This window comes from Lissotriton vulgaris, chromosome 11 (genome assembly GCF_964263255.1).
Source record: "Lissotriton vulgaris chromosome 11, aLisVul1.2, whole genome shotgun sequence".
Classification (NCBI taxonomy): domain Eukaryota; kingdom Metazoa; phylum Chordata; class Amphibia; order Caudata; family Salamandridae; genus Lissotriton; species Lissotriton vulgaris.
The window spans coordinates 721,053,353-721,072,421 of NC_141699.1; the positions used below are offsets into that span (position 1 = coordinate 721,053,353).

At 46.5% G+C, this 19,069-nt stretch overlaps 1 protein-coding gene across 2 annotated transcripts in view; it reads left to right on the forward strand.

The window, feature by feature from the left end:
• Window positions 1–19,069, forward strand: part of UGGT1 (UDP-glucose glycoprotein glucosyltransferase 1) — an 849,443-nt gene that overhangs the window by 515,097 nt on the left and 315,277 nt on the right. For both annotated transcript variants that reach the window (XM_086943802.1, XM_086943803.1), the window contains 2 exons: window positions 8,724–8,826; window positions 9,410–9,489. In XM_086943802.1, the coding sequence (XP_086799928.1) occupies window positions 8,724–8,826; window positions 9,410–9,489 (183 nt within the window). The remainder of the gene's footprint in view (window positions 1–8,723; window positions 8,827–9,409; window positions 9,490–19,069) is intronic.

A 19,069-nucleotide genomic window follows, 5' to 3' on the forward strand; every position in this document is an offset into this window, starting at 1 on the left:
ATGTCCCTTCAAGCTCCGGTTTGACCACCCCATGGTGTACTCGCTGGGCCCTCTTGGATTCTTCTTACTCGTCAGATGAATTAAGTGTCTCTCATTGTTGGTTCCCTTATAGCACAACTCCAACTCCTTCTACAGAGACTACAGAGTCCAGCCCCTCTGGGGCTCCATTGATTCCTCGACACCTGAGAATGTACCTATAATGGAAAGAACTACATTTCGCTGCTGCCCAAAGTGTCCAGTGAAGTACCCTAGGACAGACCTCCATCAGATGTGTGTACCTCTGCTTTCCCCAGACCACTAGGAATCATCCAGCGCGGTGTGTCTTGCCTTCAAGAACAAGAAAACCCTCCAATACCGTCAAGATTGTTGCTTCGGCTTTGATAGTGCATCACCGAGCAGACGATACTCCAGACCTGTTCGGAGAACAGGACACACAGGGTGAGCAGCAGCCAGAGGCTTTCAGGGCAAAGGCTCGGGTATTGGAGATAGGGGAGGATTCTGGCCTAGATGAAGCAAGCAAGCCTCTACCCGTAGAGCGTCCAGCTCCCAAAACAGCCACAGTCAGCACTGACATACCGCCTCCCACCACTTCATCACCACCCCCTTTTCTGAACCACTTAGAAGCCCAGCATAGCTTCGAGGAGGTCGAGCATCTAGCTCTTGGGCCTTTCATTAGATTTCTGGTCCGCCACTGCCACAAGGCCATGGTTAGCACCGAACTGATGAGTCAAACCCGACGCCTGCCCATCTCTAGGCATCGAAGTTCGCTTCCAAGCCATGCCTTTCAACTTCGAGCAGCTCTTTGGCTCTGGCCGTGAAGACAGCCTTGCAGCCAGACCTTTTGAGCCAAAATTGGGCTTGGTGCCAACAGGCCAATGTACATCTATGGCTCTGAAAAAACGGCATCCGGGGCAGGTTCCGCTGCCATTTTGGATGATCAAATCAACCCGTCCTCCAGGGCCTTCAAGAAGAGCTAAATGCCATGCCGCAGTGCTTCCACATCCATCCTGAGTCCAGATGGATTCTATCAAAGCCTGCATTCCAGGCAAAGGACCCTACTCCTCTCAAGAGGTACCTACCTTTTGAGGAAGCCGTGTATCCATCCTCTTAGCGGTGCCTAAGAAGGTTCTGTGCTATGACAAAGGCACCTCTCACCACCTCCTTTGCCTCGCTTACCTCCTCATCACCCTTTTCCTTCTCCTCATTTGCCTTCCTGTCCACCATGTCCATGCCCACCGTCGCTACTACCAGGAATGTACCCTTCGCCAGAATCACCTCAGGGTGCACCTCCTGGGTTTGGGTGTGATAGCCCAAGGTCTATAATATATGATATGACCCCAACCAAATACCAACTCGTGGGATTATTATGATATTGAGCCTCCAACCACTACTGACCCTGACATCTATCCGGCCAAGCATTCCCAGCCAATCTACACCACTGCATGCCATGAGATATTACATGGGGCAGCTGCATTCCGCAAGGTGGAAATGCACAAACAACTAGGAGGACGACTTTCTCATGGCGACATTCTCCAGCACCTAGAGGGCCATGCAGTATTTGCCCATGCTAAAGGGGATGCTCAAGCTGTCCTCTTACATCAAGTAGTCGGTCAAGGCACACGTCATCACACCTAGGGTTGACAAAAATGATAAAGCTTCTACTTCAGACTTTCCCTACATTGGGGGTCCGCTGTCATCAGACTATCTAATTGAGCACACAACCCAGAAATGTGATAAATCTCTAGGTACGGGGATGCCCCCTCCCCCGACCAGGAGAGTAAGAAGATGCTGCAGGAAATCACATCACGGCCTAGTGTGCTGTGCATTGGCGTATTGCTATTACTATGGGTTTACTCTCCTGTTACGATATGGCCTCTGGGAAAAGATGGAGGAGATGCTGCAACACATCCCAGACCAGTACAAGAAAAAGGGTCAGGAATTGGAAGCAGAGGACAAACTCATATTGCACACAAAAATTTGATGTGCCCTGGATGCAGCAAACACAGCTGCCCATGGGGTAAATACCAGTATTCTCCTCCACAGACATGCCTGGTTGTGTATGGCTAACTGTATGGGTGGAAGTCTCTGGGCTTAGGTGCTACAATTGTCGGTGCCCAATTGTGTTGTAGCACATTCCTCGCGAACGGCTTCACCCAAGAGCCATTGTAGAGGTAAGTATAGAGGAAGATGGAGGATTGTGCCCTCACAGTCTCTCAAAGGGATCCAAAAAGAAATTTCAAGCGTTCTTTAGTGGTTTTGTGTGCGTGATTTTTATTTGTTGTTGCATATGCGAAAGAACAGCAGCCGACGTGTTTCGCCATGGTGGCCTATTGGCCAAGGGCTTTTTCAAGTGTGATAGGGTGTTAAATGTAAGAAAGTCAAAAGCCATAGTGGAGAAAATAATGTCAACACGTAGGACAGAGAGACAAAGGCCAAGGATAAGACAAGGATGGGTAGAGCGTAAATGTGAAGAAATGGTGGGGAAGCAGGACAAGGTAGAATGGGGAAAATCAGAGAGGGAAGAGAGATGAAAAATAAAAAAAGCTAGAGTTGGGGAGAAAAAGAGAAATAAAGAAGAAAGACGGAGTAAGGGAAAAGGAAGGGAAGGAGAAAGACAAAAGGGAGATTAGGTGACATATTCAAATAAAGTGCAATGATGTAAAACATTAAACATACTTTTTCATAATGTTCTTGTAGACACGGAAAGTCAAAATGATGATTCCATTAACATGCGATACCTGATTGGTATAAAATTATGCAATTGGAATTATAGCAAAAAACTGTAAAACTAGTATTGACACATAACACATTTGAATCAAATTAAATCATCTATGTTCAACAGGTGAGCCCACCTGTGTTCTCACATAATTCTTGAGAATGCATAAAAAGGAAGAGAGAGTGTTGTATGCGAAAGCAATAGTGTTAAGAATTCAAATGTAAGTAGTCATGCTTAGTGGTTCCATACATGAAGGAGGTGTATGTATGGACATGATTCCACCTATTCAAAGTCAGAGTAAAAGCAGCAGAATGGAGGCATTCCTAAAGTAATCATTCAGCTAAATCTACTGAAAAACAAGTGAAGCGGTACCGTTTTGAAAATGAAAAAGGCGCTTACCAAGGAATCAAGTCTGTAGTCAGTTTAAGTTTCGTTATTCTGGGGTAGAGACAAAAAAAGGGATTCTCTATTAGTACATATTGCATGTGAGGGGACACGCTTGAAGAGAAAAGGTCTAGGGGGCCCTGTGGAGAACGGCAGTCATTACAGCTGAAAAGGCGTAGCGTTGCTGGCAGCTCGTTCTCCTATATGTTTGAGGGGCACGCTGGAAACACCATGTTAAGAAAAGTTCCCAAATTACCTTAGACCTGGATAGTGGAGGAATTTGCTCCCAGTAAAAAGCCAGCTGTTCCTGGCAGTAGATCGCGTCCTGTAACCAGGACTCAATCTTGGGTGCTAGCTTTCACCCCCAAGATCACGCCATCTAACCAGGACTCAATCTTGGGTGCTAGCATTCACCTCCAATGCATAGCGACTCAGCGCTTCGCCAGCAGAAGTAGCATAGCTGCCAATCAACTGGATTTTGGTGGGAGGTCAAGAGGCATATCAATGATGTGTGAGGTACTGGGTGTTTCAGACTTTGTGTAATAGCATGAATTATGGCCTGACAGTATTCTCCAATCAGAGGACAGTTCCCAACCAGGTGTAGGAAGGTACATCTCTTACAGTGTGTATCTGGCATTAGCCCCAATCGTTGTAGTTGCGCTGGCGTGTGGTATACCTGATGTAGGAATTTCAATTTGATTATCCGCAGTCTGTAGTTTGGGAAGAGGGCAGTCATTTGTCTGCAGCAGTATTTCCATTGTTCCTCGGTTATTGGGACACCCAGATAATCTTCCCAGTTTGTGCAAGCATTAGAGGTGTGGATAGGAGCAAAGTCTTGCATGATATTGTACAGTCTGGTGATTAGTTTGCGGGGGGAGGGTATAATATGCTCAAGAGCATGTAACTGAGACTGTGGCTCAGGGAAAGGGGCATGGAGTATTCTGCATGCGACTTTCTGTTGTTGATATAGCATAGTGTCCAACACAGTAATGTTGAGCAAGTGCATTTGATGTGCATGGGTTCTGGTTCGGGAAGCTTGTAGTGCAGGGAGTAATTGGTTCCAAGCTAACGGGATGGATGGGGCATATAGAACGGTAAGTTTGTCACATATAATGTAGTTGGAGTGCCATGGAATGCCTTTGCGTGATAGGATGGCAGTCCTACTTGCATAATTGGAGTAGAGTGCATGTGTGTCTGAGCACCAGCCTGCCTTTAGACGAGAGGCGGTTGAGGATGCGAGGTGTATTTCATGAAGAAAACATATGTCCACCCGGTGTTGCGTTATATATGCATGGACTAGCCCTGCTTTGCACTTATTATTAAGTTCCTTTAAGTTCCAGGAGAGGCATCAAATTGTAGCGGTCATATTGATTTGTGAACATTAATAGCAGATGTGTGTATGGAATATCTGATGTGTATTGCGATGTGAGGACTAGGTAGGGAAAAGTCCGGCTGAACAGCGCTTGAATAGTATGGTGATTTAGCAGATACTTACAGGATATCTGGCCCAAGTGAAGCTCTATCTTTGGAAGAGAAGCAAAAGATCTGTGGGAAGGAAAAGTAGTAAGGGATGAATTTAAACATTAACAAGGTGGCACATCCCCTCTTTGCTCATGAACAGAGCAGAATTCTGAATCCCAACCCCTCCCTGGCCCGAACCCTAAATTAATATCTTGTAGAGGAATCATCCCTGTAGGCGGAGTCCAGTCGAGCGAATTTCCCAATCCAAGCTAGACTGGGTGACTGGGGGGGCAGGTGCGCCTAGTAGGCAGTTCCGTGGCAAGTAAATGATGAAGTAGAAGTGCCCAGTGTGAAAGAAAGGCCAGTGCTGGTAGGGGCCCTAGGAGAGGGGAGCCATCAGGCACATCTCGGGTGCCGTGAAAGGGTCTGCAGTTGGAGTCAATATGATCAAAATGGGCTAATCTATTCGATGTGTTCCATAATTTCCTGGTTACTGGTTTGCTGCGATGTGCATGCCCATCCAGACTCCTTTGTTAAGAGTTTAGCAAACGTAAGAGCAGCCTTTGGGTCTGTGAAGTGATGTGCTTTGCCACTGTGTATAATGCATAGTTTGGCAGGGTATAAAAGGGCGTAGATAACATCAACTTTTTGCATTCGTCATTTGGCGGAGAGGAACTCTTTACGTGCCGCCTACACAGAGGACATAAACTCTGGGTAGAATGATAGCGTATTTTGCTTGGAACTGTATGTCCCTTTGTTCTCGGGCCTGGGGTAGCACTGCATCCTGGTCCTTGTAATTGAGCAAATGGGCAACAATGGGTCGGAGTTGGTCCCAGGAGGTGGCGTGGGTGCCAGTGTGCTATGAGCTCTTTCCACGATAAATCCAGAAGAGAGATACTTGCCAAAGAGTTTGCAAAGCATGGTTTCCACATAGACTTCCTTTTGCTCAATGTTAGAGGACTCTTCCTCTTTGGCTTTTATGAGTTCCAGGATCTTGTACATGTGCAAGAGGTGTTTGTTGAATGTGGCGTGACAGTCCTCTGCCTCAAAGACTCTTGTTTCTAGGTTATCTATTCTGTGTTCGTGGTTGTCCGCCCTCTTTCATTTGATTGAGGCGATATGCCTTAAGATTCAGCTTGGCTTCGATGGCACGGAGACTTTTCATCAACTAGGATTTCTTTCACATCGTAGTCACGTCCTTCTTGCTCCCCTGCCCGCCCCCGTGTTGTCAGGTAGGTCGTTCTGAGCTGGGTCTCAACTGGAGAGCCCAACTCGCCTCCTGCCCTCAAAGGAGAGCTTTGATTGACATGTGTCCTGCTTTCCCATAGTCGTGGGTTGTGTTTAGGAGCCGGCGGCACCAAATAGTTGATATATTTATCAAGGAAAGCTGAGAATACCTAGGCAGTTGAAGGTAGATAGCATACCAGGCACAGAAGCCCTCGATAAGCAGTTTATCCCGGGATCCAAGACTTTGCCGAGGGAAGGGCTGATAGGATCGTCATGGTCAGTGCTGCGTTTGTAAATAGATCTCTGCAGTGGCAAATGACCTCAGGAGGTAATCCCAAAAGCTACACGTTCAACAATAAGTGGGGAGGGTCTAAGGGCAAGTTTACAGACCAACCAGGTATAAGCCCCTTTACTCAATATATCACAACAAATAATACCTGGGGGTCTAAAGAAGAAGGAGGAAAGTTTGACAGTAAGAGCCACTACACCCAATGCACACAGAGCAGTGTCAGTGAGAAGTGATAGTTAGTAACTGGTCAAGTCGAGACTCAAGAGTACAAGGAGAAAAATGTATTGTTCCCATCAGAAGCCACACTGTACCGCCCTTGTTGTCATCATTTGGGATCTCCTTACCCAGGAGACAAGACGGCCGGTAAGCATTACCGTGACCGAGATGTAATTAGAGAGCAGAACAGCAGAATGTAGTGGTGGCTACTGAAAAAAGCAGTGTACGGTGTTTGGAGTGAAAAAGTGAAGGGTACTAAAATTAGGTGAATGGGTGGAAAAAGAAATTTTAATGATATCCCCCAAACCCTAAGGTTAAAAGGCAGGTGTGGGTGCAGGTTTTAAAGAATAACCGCACTTATTAGTGGTCGACATGTTTCAGCATATCATAAGATTTTCTTAATGCATTCTTCAGGACCTATACATAATACACTACTGCTTTTGAAAAATAAATAAATTATGAAGATATCACCTGGACATCCAGGCGTGCTCAACCAAATACCTTACGTGTAGGTTGAGGAGCTTCACCCCACCTGGCTGCAGCGCAGGTAAAAGGAGCACCGCTCTAACCGTCGGCGTCTCCAGGCAGTCTTCAGTACTGCTCGGGGGGGCCGAGCAGTACTGAAGACTGCCTGGAGACGCCGACGGTTAGAGCGGTGCTCCTTTTACCTGCGCTGCAGCCAGGTGGGGTGAAGCTCCTCAACCTACACGTAAGGTATTTGGTTGAGCACGCCTGGATGTCCAGGTGATATCTTCATAATTTATTTATTTTTCAAAAGCAGTAGTGTATTATGTATAGGTCCTGAAGAATGCATTAAGAAAATCTTATGATATGCTGAAACATGTCGACCACTAATAAGTGCGGTTATTCTTTAAAACCTGCACCCACACCTGCCTTTTAACCTTAGGGTTTGGGGGATATCATTAAAATTTCTTTTTCCACCCATTCACCTAATTTTAGTACCCTTCACTTTTTCACTCCAAACACCGTACACTGCTTTTTTCAGTAGCCACCACTACATTCTGCTGTTCTGCTCTCTAATTACATCTCGGTCACGGTAATGCTTACCGGCCGTCTTGTCTCCTGGGTAAGGAGATCCCAAATGATGACAACAAGGGCGGTACAGTGTGGCTTCTGATGGGAACAATACATTTTTCTCCTTGTACTCTTGAGTCTCGACTTGACCAGTTACTAACTATCACTTCTCACTGACACTGCTCTGTGTGCATTGGGTGTAGTGGCTCTTACTGTCAAACTTTCCTCCTTCTTCTTTAGACCCCCAGGTATTATTTGTTGTGATATAATCCCAAAAGCTAACCACCGCTTTAAGGCAGGACTGCTTTACAGTCTGTGCACAGCATGTGTATGTTCCTTGCCCTGTAAGCATCTGTTTAAGGTATGTAGTGCTATATATTCACATGGGCCCACCCTCCTCACGGAAGCCCTTATATGTTAGACATTTTGGGCATATTCAAGGGTGGCAGGGTGTCACATTAACACCCTGTTGCACCCCTGAATCGTGCATGTGTGCACATGTGGCGCACATACATGCCCTAAGGGCATGTATGTCTACCATATGGCACTTTTAAAAAAGCACAAAATTGCTTTTTTAAAGGTATTCGGTATTTACCACCAACTTGTAGTTGGTGGTAAATAACGAATCCTTAAACCAGAAATGCACTCACTTGAGTGCTCCTTACATAGGATTTAAGGATTCGGTAATTTACCGATTCCTTAAATTAAGGAATCAGTATTTTACCGATTTCTTAAAATAACAAATCTGTAAATTACCGAATTCTTAAATCCAGCCTCCTACATCGCAAAGGGCTAAATACTGGAAATTTACAGATTTTTTCGGCCATTACCGACCGGTATTAGCCCACCTACATATGGCACTTTATCTCTTACATTTACTATCACTTTTGTATGGCCATCTTTTCTGTATCTCTACCCTCCATCAACATTCTCACCCGTTTGGCGAAAAAAAAAAAACTGTCTAATGATGGAGATGATGCCCATGTGCATTACCAGTAATAGGTGGAGTCACTGTACCTTGTGTTTCAAAAGTCTTCTTTGAAGAAAAACAACTTGCCAAAGTTTGAGCTCTACACAAGATGGACTGAGTGTGTGTAGCATGTGAATCTACAGCACTACATGCCACAAGCATATGCTTAAAGGGTAAGTAACATTTTCATTCTGATCCTTTCAGGAGTTTTATTAAGTTTAGGAATATGTGGGAGGATAGTATCCATCAAAAATATTGTTCTTGTAGGTAGGTAATGTTTTCCTCCCTGTGGTCAAGAGTGAACCATATACACATGTGCCGTCTGTGCACCCACTTGTCTACTGCCCTAACGCTGCCTTGAATTGTTATTTTCTGTAATTGGTTTTGTATGATTAACATACTGCAATTTGATGTTTTTTATGTAGTGTTTTAAAGCTTCGGCCAAAGGAGGGTCTGACATACTTTGATGTTGTGGCCATCGTAGACCCAGTGACCAGAGAAGCTCAAAAACTAGCTCCATTGCTTATGGTAAGCATTGACTGAGAAGATCCTGGAGTGTGGATATACTTCAGTGGGTGTATAAAACTGTGCTTATGAGCACCTTTAAATCTGCCAGTTTTTTTTGTGATTCTTATGTTAGTAATATTTCAGTAAAATCAGTAAATATGATTGATTTAGATTTTAAAGGACACTTTGGTCAGGGGAGGCCGTTACCTGTGCTCTTGGGTATACTTTTGAATTTTCCTTGCTTCCTCACTCTGAAAAGTTGTTAAACTGGTGTCATTACCAGATCTAGGAGTTGACTTATGGGCAGAGAGAACTTTAATAATTATGCAATGACCGTGTGAGTAGCTTTACTTTACATTGCCAGTCGTATGTGGAACATAACCTCGCTATGCAAGAAAAGTTGGAGATGAACTTTAGTCTCGAGTCAGCCTCAATTAGTTGTTTATAGCTTCCTCCTTTGTTCATGTAATGTCATTTTGTGTGATATTATGCTGTCCGTTAGAGGTCAATAGAGTTCAGCTGTCTGGTTTTATGTTTAGAGGTTAGTGCTCACTGACATTATATAACACTGAATTACACATTGATATTTTGTTTGTCCCTTCAGGTTTTGAGCCAAGTTATAAATATGAATCTCCGAGTGTTCATGAACTGCCAGTCAAAGCTGTCTGACATGCCCTTGAAAAGGTAAGGAGGCATTTACTCTGAAGAACAACGAGTAGGGATCACATTTTCTCTTGCTACCAGTAAAACTCCAGACATCCTGTCTCAAAAATTCGGACCTCTCCTCAACCTGAAATAAGGCTAGAATGCATGTTTTAAAAGGAAGAATTAACAGATATCCGAAGCCTTAGCAACAACTGCTTTAATCTAGAACGTGTCCTAAGTACATATTAGTGTTTTGTTTCAGTGAGGTAATGAGATCTGAATGGTTCTACTGTAACCGCTACATAAACCAAGACCAACATGCCTCCTATCTTTAGACTTTTTAGTGAATATATTGCATGTAAGATATTAAAGAGTTGGGACTGTGAAGTGAAACAAAAGCACATAGACAAAAGGACCTCATGGATCCAGTTTCCAGAGTCATGGTAATTCCTGCGTTTTAAAACAAATGTTGGTTATGTATGAATATATATTATTTGTAATGTGCAGCTATAACTCCACTGGAGTATCCTGGCACTATGCAGAATTGTACATATTGCTCCGACGGAGGCTGCCACCTAGTGAGGAAGGGTTAGATAAGTGAAAGGCACAGGGAGTCAGAGGCTCCAAAGATCCGGGGTTTCAAGGATTTCCTGAAGCAGAATTCTGAGTGGATGAGGGGGCGGTGACAGGGTAGTGTATTCCATGCTTTTGTCCCGAGAACGGCTACTGATTTCCCCCCCCCTTTGTTTTACATCTAAAAGGAGGGGGTTTTAATAGGTTTGCTGATGAGGACCTAAGGAGGCATGTGGTAACATAGGCGGTGAGTCTAGCTGTTAAGTATTTAGGTCCTGATGCTCTAAAGGCTCTGAATGTTATTGTGAGTATCTTGAATAGCTCTCTTTTGTGAACGGGTAACCAGTGCAGTGACTTTAGAGCTGCTGAGGCTGAGGAAAGGCACAGAAGTTTCAGCTCACTTATCTCAGTTGAAAGATAGCCACAATAAGTCACATTGGCTAGTTTCCAGAGACTTCAACCTCAACCTTTTTCATGGACCCTCGGAGGAACACACAGATGCTGTTAGCCACCTCCCTTAGAATGCAATGCCATTGAAAACATGGAGGGACAAATCAGGAGAAGAACTCATAAATGCTTGTGAACTATTGAGTTTGCTGGCACTAAATGACCGAAAACCATCTGACATTCCACCTGCCTGGTCAAGGGTCCTTGGTAATTCGGATTCAATCATAGATTACACCCTTGTTTCAACGCCCCTTTATAACCAGTTTTGCGACTATAGTATATGTCATTTGTGGTGAGCGATCACAATCCTCAGATGAACATGGTGAACGCATCCCTGTGCAAACTTGAGGAATTTCGTACGTTGTTGGGAGAATACACTCCGAAAACCTGATACACCTGAAGTGGACCCCCGGCTCCATCAGCTCAGTAGCAGAGGATGCAGTTTCTAGTTTACAGGTCCTACCTCAAACCGATCCCAATCCAAGAGCGACATAGGAGACTCTTGCCAATAATAGGACTAAAACCCATAGTGAGAACAGCCACAAAAAGGGATCTCGACTTGGCCATTGTATATTGTCAATTATGAGCGCCCACATTCAGAACATAAAAAAGGAATCTGATAGAGACTACTAGCCACAGATTCCTTAACATAGAATTATCCCCAGGCGTGAGACTTGATCTGGAAAACTTCTCTGCCACAGCACTCCTGCGTGCCAGGGGGACGGCACCACGTGACTCCGCCCTGACATCGTCCGTGTTTGTGACGTCAGCGAGGATACATAATTCCCACCTGGGGCGCCTACGTCAGTTTTTTTTCTTTCCGCGTGCAACGCGGATCCGGATTGTGTCCTGGCCTGTTTTCGGCCCTTCTCTTCTTTTTCACGCTTTGGCGTTACGTAGAACAGCGTGCAAATGCCTTCGGGCTTCAAGACGGTTACCTCCTGTGCACGTCCCATGTCCGCGACAGACCCTTACCCGATTTGCATGTGGTGCCTGGGTGAGCACCACGACTCGGAGAGTTGCGACGCCTACCAGCACCTTAAGCCTAAATCACGGTGGGAGCGCTGGAGGAAGTTGCTGTCGACGCGCTTGCCCAGGTCTGTGTCATCCCAGCGTCCGTCTCCTACCTCGGAGGCAAGAAGCCGCCGGTTTCGTCTGCAGAATCGGTTTAGGGAATTGCAGCCAGACGCCCGCTCCAGGTCTCCATATCTCTACCACAAAAATGGAGTACATTTGACAACATTGACGTATTCAAGTCATCTATAATTGCAACAGAACCTCCAGTTGAGTTGGAACATCATGTTTAAATAAGTAAATTCGAGTGGGAGTAGCCATTGTTTTCCATTTACATTTCCCATTTTCCTGTGTTCGTTACCTACTGGAACAAGACAGGCCTTTTTAACCAGTGAACTTAAAGCTACATGTACCACAGCCTTGGTTTCTTCCATATTTGAGAAAATCAAGGATCGCAGTCCAAGTTAACGAAATTGTGCATGAATACAGACTTCCTGAAGAAGGCTCACGCCGAAACGCGTTGAAATGGGAATGCACTTCTGTATTTTATAAATTAATTGGACTATTTGTTATCATTCACAAATATTGTCTGATATGTAATGATTTTTTGTATGCACTGAGTTATAATAAGGCAAAAAATATTTTCTACAAAAAAGTTGATATAAAAAACAATAAAATATTAGAATATATCAATATAATTTAAGTGTCAGTTTAGTCATTAGCGTTTAGTTTTCTTTCTCTTTAGTTCAACAAGCACAAAACCTGGTGCAATTTTGTCCTTTCTTACCCCAAATTCGTCTGCAGAATCGCCTGTCGCCGCGGCCCTTTGGGTGTGGCTCAAAGACTGGTAGGTCCTTTAGTTTGTCTCCGAAGCCCTGTCCTCCTTTCGTGGTGGGCACCGGCTCCCCCCAGCACAGGCGCCCCCACCAGTCGCCTCCCTGCCTGCCGGTTCCTGGCGGGGAGGCAACTTGGGCCCAAATGACTGCCTACGCTCCAGCGCTGCAGGCTTCTTTGGCCCTTCCTCCACCTCCTGTGACGTCTGCAGATCCCCTGCCTTGAGCAGGGACTCCCGCGGAGTTGCCGGCGGCTCCGTCGCTGAAGGTTTCGGCTTTAGGTCGTAAGAGAGTGGCGTTTTTGAGGTGTAGTCCTTCGGGGCTCCCCTCTTCGGCGCCTAGAGTCCCTGCCTCTCCTCTAATCCCTACGGGGGCTCCCTGTGGTGTTGCAGGTGATCGTCGAGACTCCGGGCTTGTCCCCGAGTCCCCCTCGACCCTCTAAGCAGGCGGTTGCCTCACCAGAGGTCGAGCCGCTGCCGTTTCGGCGCCGGAAGCCTTACTCTCCGGCTCAGGTAGAGGCCGGGACCGGGGGTGCCTTCCCAAGTCCCTCTCGGTCCTCAATGGGGGCGGCTGCCCCGTCTGAGGTCGGGCCGGCGCCTTTTCAGCGCCGTGCCTTCACCGTTCCGGCGTCGACCTCACCCCATTCTCCTGGAGAGCACGTGGCGGCAGGAGACCGCCCGGCACGACGGAGGCCTACTCCGGTGCCGGTCAACGCCGATCAGGCGCTGGTGGCGGACTCCATGGAGCTGCGTCGGCTTCTGGATTCGTCCCCTGAGGTTCCTTCTTCTCCATAGGTCTGTCATCTGTTGGTGTGTTCCTCCCCGGAGACAAGGCGCCGTGTTGTTGCCTTTTCACCGGCATCTTTCCCCACGGCCTAAATCCTTGAACCCTTCTTTCCATGATCCACGGCTGGCTCCTCCACCAGCCTTTCCGCCCTCCCCTGGGGCCCCTCAGGTCCCCCATTCCTCTGTGGATCCTCCTCTATTCCGGGGCTGGCCGCTCCCCCCTCGACTTGGTGATGGGCGGCTCAGTCTGCAACTATTACCCATGGAGGAATTACTTTCCCATCCGCGGCGCCCTACTGAGGCCAGTGTTGCCTTTGTTAGGGCTATTTCCACGGCTGCTGGTATTCTGAGGATGAGTGAACCTGCCACTCCATTTCCAACAGACAACCTCTTGGAGATTCTCCACCAAGGCTCTGGTGGATGGGAGTTGTTCCTTCCTTTTGAAGCGTCATGCCATAATTCTCTTACAGGGGCTTGGGGGTGCCCTGCCACAGGCGATCCGGTGCATCAGATACTACTGCATCACCATCGTCCTGCTCTGCATGACCCGGTCTGTTTTTCTTTCCAACCTTCTACTCAAGGCGCTCTACTGCGGAATGCCTTTCCGTGTTGGCCTGTGGTGTTGTTTCCTCCGTCACGGGAAGCCCGGTGGTTAGATTCTTTGGAATGTAATGTCTTCGCTTCTTCCAAAGCTGCCTTGCGGGCACTTAACACTTTGTGTGTTGACCAGGGCTACTTCCAGCCTGTGGGATTCTGTGGAGTTCCTACTTTCTCATGTCTCTCTTGAAGGGTGCCCGTGCTTATCTGTGGGGCCATGTGTTGGATGGTAGAGAGTTGGCCGCGTTTATTCTTTTTGCAGCTTTGGATGTTGCCGATGCTCTTGGCCGTACTATGGCCACTTCTGTGGCTCTCTGTCGCCATGCTTGGCTACGCGATGCTGTGTTTCCTGAAAATATTAGAGAGCTTCTGATCGACCTCCCTTTTGATGGGGTCCAGCTGTTTAATACTCATGCAGACTCCGCCATTCAGCGTCTTCTTGCCGGGCTCCGTCCTCCTCCTCCTCCTCCTCCTCCTCCTCCTTCTCTTCCTCCTCCTCCTCCTCCTCCTCCCCATCAGTAGATTCTTTTACTGATCCTCTGGGTCTTGGTGGGAGGCGCTATCCCACTTGTTTCTACTTTTGAGTTTTGGAGTGGCTGTTACTTTCTGTGAGGTTTACTGTGCTCTCTGGGTCCTTGGTTGGCCCCTCTCTTCAGTTGGCTGCTGGTTCAGCCCCCTTTTTGGTGAGGAGGTGTTTTTGGCTGATTACTAAGCCTTCTGTGGTTTCTGCCGCAGGTCTATGGTTTTGTCAGATGCGGGATTGTTTTTTCCCTAAGAGTGGTTCCCATGTTTTCTTGGGACGTGTCCTACCCTATGTGGGGTATATGTAGCTATTGTGTAGCCCTGTCTTACGCTTGGAGGGTGTGGGTTCCCCTTTGCAGGTTCCTCTCCCCTCCTGGTGTTGCTGCATTACGATGGTGCAGTTTTTGGTCCTTCTTGGGGTATGGCCTAGCCATCTATGGTGTTGTGCTGCGGTGTTTTTGCCCTTCGCCTGACGTTTGCTCTGGTCCTCTGTCTGGTGTTTCTGAGGGAATAGTTTTTCCTGTGTGTCGACCTGGTCTGTCCTACTTGTTTCTCCTCTTATCTTATAGCTGATCGCACTTCTTCGTGGATCGGTTCTGTCCGGAGCAGACCCCTTTGGGGTTGTTTGGGGCATTTTGCAAGCCTTACCCTTCTTCTGAGCCCGACAGGGTCTGGGCGTTTAGTTTAGTGGCGCTTGTCACCGGCTGCCCCACCAGCTCTTCCGTTCTGTGGCCGGAGGCCTTGGCCATGGCGCTCTTGCTGTTTCGGGTTTATCCTCCTGAGCAGCGAGTCCGGGATATTCAGGCTATGATTCCGATCTTTCAGCCTCTATCCCGGGTTTCAGTCAGGATGACCCTCCGGCTTCTGGGCCTGATGGCCTCCTGCATCCTGCTGGTGACATGCCAGATGGCATATGCGGGCTCTGCAGTGGGACCTGAGGTTCCAGTGGGCGCAACATCAGGGCAACCTGTCCGACCATGTTCAGATATCAGAGTGCGCTGCACGACAGTTGCAGTGGTGGCTCGCGATTGGGTCAGTGGCAGATCCCTCTCACTTCCCCAACCGGAGCACACAGTGGTGACGAATGCGTCCCTCCTTAGATGGGGAGGCCACTGGGGAGAGGCGGAGATCTGAGGCCACTGGTCTCCGGCAGAATCCCGGCTCCATATCAACCAGCTGGAGCTGCGGGCGATCCGACTTCCACTGAAGGCATTCCTTCCCTCTGTCCAGGGAAGTGTAGTGCAGGTGTTCACAGACAACACCTCCATGTGGTATTCCAACAAGCAGGGCGGGGTGGGGTCCTGGACCCTGTGTCAAGAGTCTCTGCACCTCTGGACATGGCAGGAATGTCAAGGCATTACCTTGGTGGTTCAACACCTGGCAGGTTCTCTGAACGTCAGGGCTGATTAACTCAGCAGCCGGTGACTGCTTTCCTGGTTGCTATCACGTCTGCCACAAGAGTGAGTGAGCTCCAGGCTCTTTCTTCCAAACCTCCTTTCATTTCAATTCATCTGGACAAGGTGGTTTTAAGGACCCGTCCTTCTTTCTTGCCAAAGGTTGTCACGCCTTTCCACATTGGGCAGGCCATCAATTTGCCCACCTTCTTTCGGCGACCTTCAAGAGAAGAGGAGAGGAGCCACCGTCTGGACCCAAAACGTGCGCTCGCTGTCTATCTGCAGCATACACAGCAGTTCCGGGTGGATGATCAACTCTTAGTTGGCTTTGTGGGTGCCAAAAAAGGTTGAGCCGTGCACAAGCGGACCATCTCCCAGTGGGTCGTTCTGTGCATCAAAGCATGTTACTTCTTGGCCAAGAAGGAGCCTTCTGTGGGATTGCGTGCCCATTCGACCAGGGCAACTGTAGCAACTATTGCCTTGGGACGCGGCGTTCCCTTGCAGGACATTTGTTGGGCAGCTATGTGGGCCTCCCCGCACAGGTTTACAAAGCACTACTGCCTTGACAGACCGGTCTGGTGGGACGGCTTCTTTGGCCGTTCCGTGCTCTCTGACTTTCTGGTGTAATCCGGTTCGCAGACCTTCCTCCGGGGTTGGTATTGCTGGGATATCTATTCCAAGGTAAGGAATCTAACACTAACGTGTCTCTTTCAGATGCACAAGTTACTTCTTGTGTAACAATATATCTGTAAGAGACATTAGTTAGTGATAGATTCCTTCCCGCCCCACCCATCCTCCCCGTTCTCCGAACTGATTACTAGGGTTAAGGTCATCCCTTCAGGGCCCTAGTTTTATGCACCAACGGTCAGTATCTTGCATGGCTCTGCGTTCCTGGCACGGAAAGTTGTGTACAGAACAACGTCAGCGCGCATGGATGGCGCCTAAGTACTCTCCGTGATGTCATCTCTGCTCTGACGATGCCAGTGACTGATGCAGAGCCGCAGGACGCCACCTACTGACGTGCAGGAGTACTGCTAAGCAAAACTTTCAGGATCCAGTCTGACGCCTGGGGATATTCTAAGATAAGGAATCTGTCACTAACTAATGTCTCTTACAGATATATTGTTACACAGGTAGTAACTTGTGCTTTAAGTGTGTACATGTGAACATCAGTTGTAATAGGGTTACTCACATGAATAGGTGGAGAGGATTTTCAGATCCATTTTCATTCAGTTACTATTTTGATGCTCTAAATATACTTTGGTCCTGATAATGGCCCATTGTGTATTTCTTGCTGGCCAAAACATTAACTATGTTTAAGTGGTTTAAGAGGATTTTTGTGGACTAAAATCAATGTATCTTTGACCTTCTTCTACCCCCTAAGTGTGATTATCCACTTATCCGCTTGGTTTCGGGGGCAACACATCTTTGTCGAAGATTGTTTGCACAATGTATGTTCTTGCAAACCTTTCCCTGGGTATTGCTTTGTTCACCTAATATTAACTTCCTTTATCAGTGTACCACATACAAAACCGGTGTCTGAATATAAAATGCAAAACGTCTTTGAAGTGCTGCCCTCTCTCTTTACTAAGATATAACAAATTTGCTTGAAATTAATTTGCTTGTTGAATTTCATGAAGCATTCTAAAGAATGATATATACTCCAATTCAAGTGTTATTAATTAAATCAGATTTCTCTTTGTACTGGTTTATCCTGTCGGATGTATTTTACTGGTAAGGCCAGCCAAAATGTTTGGCTTACCTATGATGTCAGTGGAAAAGCAACATTTCTCTTCAAGGGGATCCTCCTCAGTAGTCATAAGCACCGAATATACCCGCCTACTTGCGTGGATCCCAGAGCACATATCTAAATATATACAAAAAGAAAAAAATGTACATAGTGTTTTTCCAATATATATATATATATATATATATAATATGGCAGAATATTAAAAACTGCACTGCTCACTCTACTTCGTGTGATGGCGTCCTGATTCCTGGATTTTGGGAGTTGGAGGGAGAAAGAGGTCCGCACCCAACAGAAGCTGTGTCGAGAGCGGCTGGGATTTGTTTATATATATATATATATATATATATATATATATTTTATCCAAATGCTCTGCCCTACAGTGACGCACTCCGCAGCAGGTAATTCAATTATTTATTGCTTTTAAAGGTCGCATATTCATCCTTATTTATCACCTTTATATATATATATAATTTTATGTAGTACTCCTTAGAATGCGTACGGCTGACATGCAACCAGATCGCTAGGGGTGCTCGTCAACGCCCGGGTGTATTTAAATGGAAACTGGATTCTGTACCAAAGGAAACCCCACAGAGTGGCACTCCGGGCGGTGGTGTTATTCTTTAATCAGCACGGCCGGGGAAATACAGCGTCAAACGCGCTACAGCTTTCCAAGCCTTTGTCAGAATGCTTGTGCACACAAGAGCTTCCTATTTACACACTTTCATTATCGACACTGAAAACTGGCAAATGCTCACGCAATAGTGGCGGCCATGTTTGAACATGTCCCACATCCTCAATTTGATATATTTGAAATCGAATTTACGCTCATTCTTCTTGCTAATACTGCCACTTTGAAAATATCATGTTACATTTATGGATTATAATCCCATTGCACAGAAAACATACTTGGCAAGTGCCCATATAATTAAATGCAATAATACAGTACTGTAGACCCGGTGGTCAAAACACATACGTGGCAAGTGCCCAAATGCTAAATCAACTTCATACACATTTTAAATTCATATTGCAGCTGTATTTTCTCTGCTGTGCTGATTAAAAAAGAACACTGCCCCTAGTGCCGCTCTGTACTTTTTCCTTTACTACAAAATAATTTGTATATGTGTATATATATATATAATATATATATATATATATGTGTGTGTGTGTGTATATATATATATATATATATGTGTGCATATATATATTACCTACTGGCGGTCGCCAGTAGGTAGTTATAGTTAGGATTTTTTTCAATGCAAAATCTCAAAATTCTATTGTGAATAACTTTGGCGCCTGTTGACGAATCTGCCTGAAAATTTCCTCAAATTTGCCTCGCAGAGCTCCGGTCCTTCCCTGAAAGTTTGGGGGGGGGGGGGATTCGTCAAGCGGGGGCCGAGATAAAAGGGGTGTCCCAAAACGTGTTTTCCCCATGTTAATTTCCATAGGGCGGTCAAACTCACTTTTAGCCCGAACGGCTGAATGGATTTGCACCAAACTTGGCAAAATTGTAGGGACTGGTAGCCCGATGTGCCTTTGCTATGTCTCAAGATATGTGCTCCAGTGGTTTTTACGAAAATTAACTTCGAAAAAATATATATTGGGGTACATTGGGCTATATATATGTTGGAGCCCAAATGTAGCCCAATGTAGCCCAAAGATGCCCACCAGAGACAAAAAAAACCAAATGTAGCCCAAATATCAGCC